General features: G+C 39.4%; 1 protein-coding gene across 1 annotated transcript; it reads right to left on the bottom strand.

The window, feature by feature from the left end:
* Positions 1-5,054: 5,054 nt before the first annotated feature.
* Positions 5,055-5,782, bottom strand: LOC138898678 (uncharacterized). The gene is made up of 2 exons (XM_070184759.1): positions 5,465-5,782; positions 5,055-5,423 (listed from the first exon to the last, which is right to left on the bottom strand). The coding sequence occupies exons 1-2, from the start codon at positions 5,780-5,782 to the stop codon at positions 5,055-5,057; spliced, it is 687 nt and encodes a 228-aa protein (XP_070040860.1).
* Positions 5,783-10,266: the final 4,484 nt, after the last annotated feature.

Here is a 10,266-nt window from a genome sequence, read left to right as displayed (position 1 = left end):
AGCTTGAGTACCCTGCTGAGGTTTACCCCTCTAAAATCTGGGATGATCTCTCACAATGTGCCTAGTATCAACTCAAAACAACCTTTCCACGGGCGTGGCTACTCGTACTGAGTCTACCCCGAATGACTGGAATAACCATTGTAGGGACCCTGTGCAGAAGGTGCACTAAAAGATGGTTGTCTGGTACGAATGCTCTAAGACCCATGACTAGTTGGAGCACTATGGGAAACCCAAAGTGCAGACTAAACTGGTAGACTAATATGACCTCTATCATGATGGACCTTGCCCCCAAAGTAAAAGCCACCAAATCCTCCAAAACCATGAGACTTATTAGCCTCCCTATTCTCCCTCCCCTGCCCGCATATACGCTCTACCACTAGATGAAATGCAATCTCAGTCTCCAACTCTAGTGCTTTCCTAAATCGGACATTGTTGACGAGTCCATCAATTAAAATATGATATATGTGTCTATCAGTGGAAACCAAGGACGATTCATGATGAGATAACTCTGTAAACCTTATAGTATACCTAGACACAGTCACACTCCCCTGACACAACTGCTCAAACTTGCTGTGCAACTTGTCCCTACGGGTCTATGGAATAAACTACCTCAAGAAAAGATCAGAGAACTGGGACCAAGTAAGTGGTGTTCTTCCAGCTGGTCTACTTGCCTCATAAGTCTACCACCATATGTATGTTGACCCCGTCAACTTAAAAGTGGTAAGTCGGTCCCACTCGACTCCAAAAATCCCATAGTACTCAAAATGCAGTGACACTAATCCAAGAAGCCTTGTGGATCCTTAGAAGCCCCTCCACTGAATTGGGGAGGATGAAACTTTTGAAACCTCTCCAAACTCCTTTGTCCCTCAGCCAACACAACTGGTCGTACCTTGGGCTAAACTGCATATTGCACCAGTACAATACTCGGTGTTTGATAAGCATGAGTTGATTGCTCCGGCGTACGGGCGGCAGGAGTCTAAGCTCCTCCCCCAGCCTGTGAAGTAGCTTGTGCGACTGGAATCAATCCATCCTGGTTCAAACTCCCAAACTTACTCATAAAGTGTGTCAAGGTCTACTGGAGCCCCATTATAGAAATAGGCTGCGCAAGTGCATGATCAACATGCTTGGGATCCTGATCCTCCACTAGAGCTACTGGAGGCTCCACAATTGATGCTCTAGCAGGTTCTCTAGTCGCAACACATGCCCCTCCTCGGCCTATGCCTCGTCCCATTCCTCTTGCGGCTTTAGCAAGAGGCATCGGTGACTGCTCAGCTAATTCGGAAGAATGTGTCCGCACCATCTTTGAGAGAATATAAGAGTAAAAATTTAAACTTTAGAATAAACAAATCTACACGATACAGAATGAAAGAAAGTGAAGTTTCCTAATAGCTCGGTAGCCTCTCGAAGATAAATATAGATGTCTCTACACCGAACTGCAAGACTTTACTAGACTTGCTCATGACTCATTGAAGCTATGAACCTAGAGCTCTGATACCAACTTGTCATAATCCAAATTCCACCATAGGGGTCGTGATGGTACCTAATCTCTAAGACTAGGTAATCCTATCACTTAACAACATTTAATCAACGAATCATGATATAATAAGAAATTAATTAATGTAAAAGCGAAAATAGAATTTTGTATAAGCCAAGGTTGCAATACTCAAACATCTCCCCAAAACTAGCTAGTACAGAGTCATGAGCTCTAACTGAACACATACAGAATATCCAAAAAGGTATAATACTATTCAAATGTAAAATTAAAAGTATCTATATAAAAGATGAGACTCCAAGGGATTTCGATAACATACAACTCTACCTTGAATCCTTATAAATAAGCAAGCTCTCACTCTTAGGGTCCACTGCCACCATCCCCTGAATCGGCACAAAAATGTGCAGAGTATAGTATGAGTACACCATATTCGGTATCCAGTAAGCATCAAGAATAACCTCGATGAGGTAGTGACGAGTTTCAAGTCATGTGATACTTACTAGTCAACAACCCATGTTGAATATATCAACAACTAGCAACAGAATATGTACGGGAAACCAATATCAACCATCTCGTAGAACAAGTGATAACAACTCAATGTAGAAAAATCCGCCTTCATCATAAAATCATAAAAAACAGAAGTGGGGCATGTCATAGTACGTCCAATTCAACTAACATCTCATTAAAATTCAACACGAAATATTTAGGAAAACATGCATAAGATCAAAATATCAACCCCGTTGAAGCACGTAAACAACATAAAGAAAGACACCCCCAAATCATCACATAACATCATTAACAATGGCACCCTTATTTTGTCGCATGTGCATATAACAATGAAATGCTCTCTTTATTTTTCCACATACGCATATCACCACCCTTGTTTCTCACATGGGCAACCCAAGAAAACGTCACCCTTATTTCACCACACATGCACAATAACAGACATAATTTCATGGTAATGACCTTGTGCTGACACCCCTAATTAATCTGTTCGACATGTCCACACGTGCCACAATTACCGTAAAACAATAATACCAAAACCTCATCAAGGTACAAGCTCACAATTTATTAACAAGGTGCACAAAGACATAAAAATAGTAAAATGCCGATGGGTTTTTAACATGTAAAGTCTTGCTACAACTAATACAATTGTATTGATCATTTTCACGTAGCCAAAAGGTGATTAAGCTTGTTTCATATAGAATAACAACAACAACAACAACAACCCCAGTATAATCCCACAAGTGGGATTTGGGGAGAGTAGTGTTTACGCAAATCTTACCCCTACCTTTGAAGGTAGAGAGGATATTTCCGATAGACCCTCAACTCAAGTAATAATAACAAGGAAGCAACCAACCATAACAACAACAAGAAAAAGAAAAGAAAACAAACAAAGACTCATGTAACTAACAAATAACTAGAGATAAAAATAAGAATAGTACTAATAATATCGGTAAGAAATACACAACATATAATAAAAGTCCAAGGAATAAGAAATAAGAATATTACTAATAATACTAGTAATACTAGAACACACCCTCGACTAACTGCCAAACTTTGACCCTAATCCCCAACCTCCACATCTTCCTATCTAGGGTCATGTCCTCGGTAAGCTGAAGCAACGCATGTCCCGCCTAATCACCTCTCCCCAGTACTTCTTAGACCTACCTCTATCCTTCCTCAAACCCGCCATGATCAAACTCTCACACCTTCTAACCGGTGCGTATATGTCTCTCCTCATCACGTGTCTCAACCTCGATTTCCGAAGTTTGTCTTCCATAAGGGCCACTCCCACCTTGTCCCTAATAACTTCATTACCAATCTTATCTTTCCTGGTATGTCCACACAATCATCTCAGTATCCTCATTTATGCTACGTTTATCTTGTAGACATAGGGCTTCTAGACTAGCCAGCACTCCGCACCATACAATATAGTTGGTCTAACTACCACTCTGTAGAACTTGCCCTTAAGTCTTGGTGGCACATTCTTATCACACAAAACACTAGATGCGAGCCTCCATTTCATCCACCCCGCTCCAAAACGAAGTGTAACATCCTCGTCTATCTTCACATCGCCTTGGATAACAGACCAAGATATTTGAAACTATCACTCTTGTGGATGCTTGTGTATGAAGCATCACATCCACTTCTACTTCATGTGTCCCACCACAGAACTTGCACTCCAAATATTCAATTTTCATTCTACTCATAACTTAAAACCTTTAGATTTCAAGGTTCGTCTCCAAATCTCCAGCCTAGCGTTGACCTCGCTATGCGTCTCTTCGATCAACACTATGTCATCTGCAAATAAAATATACTACAAAACCTACCCTTGGATGTGTCACGTCAGCACACCCATCGCGAGAGAAAATACAAATTGGCTAAGCACTGATCTCTGATGTAACCCATCATCACCAAAACATATTTTGAGTCTCCTCCCACAGGCCTCATCTGAGTTTTAGCAGCAACGTACATATCCATAATGTGCACTATTGGAATACTGCTAACCTCCAAACATTTCAACAAAACCTCCTCTAGACTTCATCATAGGCTTTTTCTATATTAATGAACAACATATGCAAGTTCTTTTTCCTCTCCCTATATTGCTCCACCAATCTTCTCACAAGATGTATGGCTTCTATAGTCGACTGCCCTGGCATGAATCCGAACTGGTTCTCAGAAATAGACACACTTCTCTTGACCCTCCTCTCCACCAGCCCTCTCCCAAACTTTCATAGTGTGACTCAACAGCTTGATACCCATATAGTTGTTGAAATTTTGGACATCACCTTTATTCTTGTACAACGACACCATCAAACTCCACTTCCATTTATCGGGCATCTTCTTCATTCTAAAACAGATATTAAATAATCCAATAAGCCACTCCAATCCTGACCGGCCCACGTTCTTCCAAAATTCCACCAGGATCTTATTTGGTCTGGCCGTTTTACCCCTTCTCATCTTCCATATCACCTCCTTAATCTTAATATTCCTACAAAACCCAAAATCCCGTTGGCTCTCCAATTCTCCAACTCATCAAGCACAATGTTCATGTCCCTATCCTCGTTCAAATATTTATGGAAGTAAGTCTTTCACCTTCGCCTAATACACGCCTCTTCCATAATTACTTTGCCTTCCTCATTTCTGATGTGCCTTACTTGATCCAAGTCCCAATCCTTCTGCTCTCTAACCTTGGTTAACCTATACAGTCTCTTGTCACTGCCTCTGCACCCAAGCTCCTCATCCAAGCATCCAAACACCGCAGTCATAGTCACTGTGAGCGCTAACTTCTCCTCTCGCTTAGCCTTCTTATAACACTCCAAATTCGCCCTCTTCTCCTCCACGACTCTACCTTCCACTAGCTTCAAATATGCTACTTTCTTAGCTTCCACTTTTCTTTGAACCTCTTCATTCCACCACTAGTCCTATTTGTGTCCTCTCGAGTAACCATTCGTGATCCATAACACCTCTCTAGTAGCTTGCCTAATGTAGTTCGATGTCATGGTCCATAAACTACTCGTGTTCCCACTACTCCTCCAGGTCCCATAGCCACCAATTTCTACCCCAACTCATGAGATTTGTCTTTAGTCAAGGCTGCCCACTTGATCTTAGGTTGTACGTACACCTCTCTTTTCTTACTCTTTCTCTTAATCTCCAAGTCCAACACTAAGAGCATGTGTTGTGCCGATAGACACTTACTTAGGATAACTTTGCAATCAGTGCACAGGACTCTATCACACTTTCTGTAGAGACGATAATCAATCTGAGTCTTGGCCACTATACTCCGGAAAGTGACCAAGTGGTCCTTCTTCTTCTGAAAACACATGTTAGCTATCACTTGATCAAAAGCTTTAGCGAACTCCAACAACGAAATTCCCTCCACGTTCCTACCACCAAAATCGAACCTGTCATGCACCTCATATAACCCCTAGCAACATCCCAAATATGGCCATTAAAATCACCTCATACGAACAGCTTCTCGGTAAGCGGAATACCTCGCACCACCTCGTCCAAATTCTCCCAGAAGTACCCTTCAGCCTCCTCGCCCAAGCCTGCTTGAGGCGCGTATGCACTAATCACATTTAATGTGAACCCATAAACCACTAGCTTTATAGTCATTATCCTATCATTCACTCTCTTAATATCTACCACTAGCTCCTCGAGATCCCTATCAACCAAAATGCCTACCCCGTTCTTGCCCCTAGCACCACCGGAATACCATAATTTAAACCCGTTAACTTGTCGTGCCCTAGTACCCACCCATCTAGTCTCCTTGACACATGCCATATTGATCTTTCTCTTCTGGAAAATCTTTCCTAACTCTAAAGACTTCCCCGTCAATGTCCCTAAATTCAAGGACCCAATTCTCAGCCTATCGGCTCCCTTACCACCCTTACCCCCACCCCTCACCCCAATGAAGGGTATGACCTCACTCTACCATCACTCACCCCAGCCATAATCTAATGGGATTCTAAGCTAGTACAACTACACATGCAATAAGGTAAATTAAAAGAAAATAGTTTGCAACTTAAGGCTCTTTGTTGTAGGCAAATACAGAAAAACAATGACAAGACGATATAGAATATATCAAAATATAAGGGCAAAGAAAGCAAGTAGTTGAAGCATGTGAATGTATCTTAAACAATCATACAAAGAACGATATATAATATACAATATATAAAAAGGCAACAAAAGATAGAACCTGGGATATAATCAGAGATGTCTAGACAATGACGCCACCCATGCTGAACTTTGTTTAAATGAGGCCCTCTACTGATGCTTGTTGTCTCGCCTCCTTGCTGGTTATCAGCTGGGTTCATCTTCGGATATATGCGTTGGTAGTGACTTTCATTGCCTAGGTCTGTGATGAGTGTTTATGGCGGGAAAGGGAGGGACAAGAGAGTGGTCTAGGGGTGATTCATCTAGAATACATCCCCAAATTAAGCATATTAACAGCCTAAAGGTCTAATCTGGTCACAAGCCTTACATAGCACCCGTGTACACGCTGGTCACTTCATGTACATGTCACTTTTCACATAACACAAATAGACCATTAAGTCCAAATCCTTAGGATTATTTCTCCCACACAAGGTTAGGCAAGATACTTACCTCAAACAACCCAATTCAATACTCCAAAAATGTCTTTCTTTTAAAATTCACCTTTGTCTCGCTCAAATCTAGCAAAAAATAACTCAATAATATCAAGCAACGCTAAAGAAATCATAAAACTCGAGTTGAGGGGTAGATCTCGACTAGTCATAACCCTACGAGTCTAAATACATGATTAGTTTTCAAAACCGAGTCCAAATTGACTCTCAAATTCCAAATTATTATTTTTCAAATATAGTTTTAAAAAACCCAAAATTCCATTTAAATTCCGTGATTTTGGTGTAACAATCTGTGAAAATCACATACCCAATAGATATGTACGAGAATCTCCTGTAACAATTGCCCCACACCAAGTCTAGGGCTCAAAATGTGATAAAATAAGTCTAAGTTCCAAAATACACAACTATAAATGAGTTGCAGATGTCAATCAGATATTCTCAAATGCGACCTCCGAAAATGCAACCCATGTTTCGCAAATGTGAACCAAGACTGCCCCAAACAATATCGCAAATGTGGCCATAGACATCACAAATATGATGCCCCTGCTGACTACCAACTGTGCAAATGTGACAGGCTATTCGCAATTGTGAAGCCCAACCTGCTAGACCCATTAACGCAAAAGCGACCAAAATCCTCGCAAATGTGAGGTAGCCCTGCCCCCCCCCCTCCCCAATCGCAAATAAGATATGTCCACCGCAAATGTTTTTGCCATCGCAGCTGTAAGGTCCCCATGGCAACTCCCCCCCCCCATTGCAAGTGCGAGAAGGCCACCACAAATGCTTTTGCCATCCTAAATGTGAGGTCTGCAGCACGAGCAACATCTGAAGCTTCACCAAAATATTCTGAAGTCATTTCGAAACTCATTATAGCCCCTTGGGTCCCACACTAAATGTCCAAAAAAGTTCATAAACCTCCTACTAACTCGCTTGTAATCTCGGAACATCAAAATAACATATAAAATCATGAATCGAATACCAAAACATATCTTGCAAGCTATGAAACTCAAGAACTTTAATATTCACAACCAAGCATTTGGTTCCTACCAAACCAAAATTACACCAAACTTTGCATACAAGTTCTAAATGAAAAAATGGACCTATTCCAAGTCCCAAAAAAATAATCGGAACATGATAGATCAAAATTCAACCCATGGTTAACCTTATGAAATTTCTAAACTTTTAAATTACCAACTTTCAGGGGAAAAAAAAGAGCCAAATCATCCTAGGAACCTCCAAATTTAATTCTGAGCATACGCCCCAGTCCAAAATCACCATGCGAATCCATTAGAACAATCAAAACATGAATCCAAGGTCATTAACACAAAAATCAATTCTTGGTCAACTCTTATAACCTAAACTTTCAACCTAGGAACTAAGTGTTCCAATTTAATCCAATTTTTTTCCAAAATCAAAATAACCACCCCCAAAAAGTCTCTTAATAACAAATACACATACATGGAGCCTCAATTGGGAAAATAGGGCTAAAATACATCAAACGACTGCTCAGGTCATTACACTATTATATTATAATGCGAGGATGAGAGAAAAAGTACGAAGGGTGATGTCGTACCGTTTGTTGATTTCATAATTCTTTATTTTCTATTCGGATTGAGGAATTGAATTTGTGACTTCATTATTTACCTTTGAAATATTGTTCGGAGTTGTTATAAAACTATGAGTTGTGGCTTACTCAGTGGCACTATCCTTTACTTTTTCATTTTATGTCCCTTTACTTATGTACATGTTACCTCTCTCACATGATATTATCATGTTATTATACTTTATACTTCACATGTTATCTCATTACTTTTTTATATTTAACTACACGCATTTATCTGTAGTTATCTTGTCTTAGCCTCGTTACTATCTAGTCGGTGTTAGGCTCGACCCTTATGGAGTATATTGGATCGGTTGTACTCATACTATACTTCTGTACTTCTTGTGTAGATTTGAACATTAGTACCAGCGAAGTCCCAAAAGGTGCTTAGTGGATACCACATAGATGACTCGAGGTAGAGTTGCATACCGTTCGCATACCTTGGAGTCATCTTTCCATTTCCGTTGTACTATTTCTACTTTTCAAACAACATTGTATTTCTTTCAAGATAGTGTATTTAACAAATTCTAGAAGCTCACGTACATAGGACTCCACGTCTTGGAATGGTTGAATTTTAATGTTGATCTTAGATAGATCATGTATACTTATGAGTTATATTTCACTACATTACCATTTTGTTGTTTATTGGTAGCTTCATTTCTTTTGTATGTTCTGTTATGTGTTGGCTTGCCTAGAAAGAAATGTTAGGCACCATCATGACCCCGCGGGTTGGAATTTTGGGTCGTAACATATATTTAACCCTATTTAGTACTTGGACTCTATTTGTTTTATTTTGGGAGGTAGAGAGCTTGGATTGAGGTAATAGTTGAAGGGGTATTCATCAACTTCATTGGGGTAAGTAAAAAAAACTCAAATATTTGATAATTACATGAATCTATCACTAGATTTAATATCAAAATATGGGATTGAACAAGTTTGAGATTTTTGTCTACAACCTAAGAGAGTGTATTTAGGATTTTGAACACCGATTTGGATTAGGATTTAAAATCTAATCATATATTTGAACTCAACAAGTTATGGATCATCAAATTTTGGTATTGATTTTGGATTTCACAAGCGTGGATCCGAATTGACTTTTGTTAGACTTTTTGGAAATTCTTCAAAGATCGAAACTTTATTGATTGTGATTGCTTCCTATAGCATTTTTAAAGCATTGGACTATCCTGGATGAGGTAAGTGTCTTGCCTACCTTTGGTTGAGTGAATGTTTTTAATAAATAATATTGTCTGCTATATGCACGAGTGATGTATATGCAAGGTGACAAGCATATATGTATGTACCTTAGTTATTCATGCTCGAGGTAGATTCTAGACTACTTTATGCATTGTTTGATTGTGTGCTCTACTTATTTTAATGTATTACTCGATTGAGTGACTACATGAGCACAATAAAATATGCTACAAACAATTTAGGTTAATGATACCTTATTTTGGGCATGATGAGTCATTCTTAAGATTAATGATATACTTGATTTGTCCGTAGTAACACATTATATTATGAACATACATTTGTACATGTTATTCTTGTGATATGATATGCCTTAAACTGTTGTATGACTACTTGAGTTCCCTTATTCATGTAAGAGATCATACTTAGGACCATAATGATTAATTAGATGTAATGATCATTTGGTGGATGAATTACCCGTTCAAATTTTAGTCATACATTATATACATGCATATATCATGCATAGAGGTCATCTCCTATTCATATTAATAAACTCCTTCATATGGTTCTATGATACAAACTGGAATTATGGAACGTGAGTTGTCCGTGCAGTTGAGATGATTGTGGCATGAGGTTTCAACCGTGCGATTATTGTGATATTGATATTGTCATGGCATGAGGTTTCTGTTGTGTTGTTATGGTGATATTGATACTATTATTAGCATGAGGTTTCTATCGCGATGCATGTGTATATTGATCCATCCCCCTAGGGTTGCCCGCTCATGTTTCTCTCTTGATTGTGTACACACAGGTTGTGAGAAACTGACGAGTTTCTGATTGATTGTGATGTGGGATCCGATGTGATGAGTTTTGAGCAT

This window comes from Nicotiana tomentosiformis, chromosome 9 (genome assembly GCF_000390325.3).
Source record: "Nicotiana tomentosiformis chromosome 9, ASM39032v3, whole genome shotgun sequence".
Classification (NCBI taxonomy): Eukaryota; Viridiplantae; Streptophyta; class Magnoliopsida; order Solanales; family Solanaceae; genus Nicotiana; species Nicotiana tomentosiformis.
This window is presented reverse-complemented; position numbering and strand designations above follow the sequence as displayed.

Excerpts from the sequence above, each read along its gene's own strand:
- LOC138898678 (XM_070184759.1), bottom strand. The coding sequence starts at position 5,782 with ATGGCATGTGTCAAGGAGACTAGATGGGTGGGTACTAGGGCACGACAA. Across the intron at positions 5,424-5,464 it reads CGCTTACCGAGAAGCTGTTC|GGGTTATATGAGGTGCATGA; the intron begins GTATGAGGTGAT and ends GGATGTTGCTAG.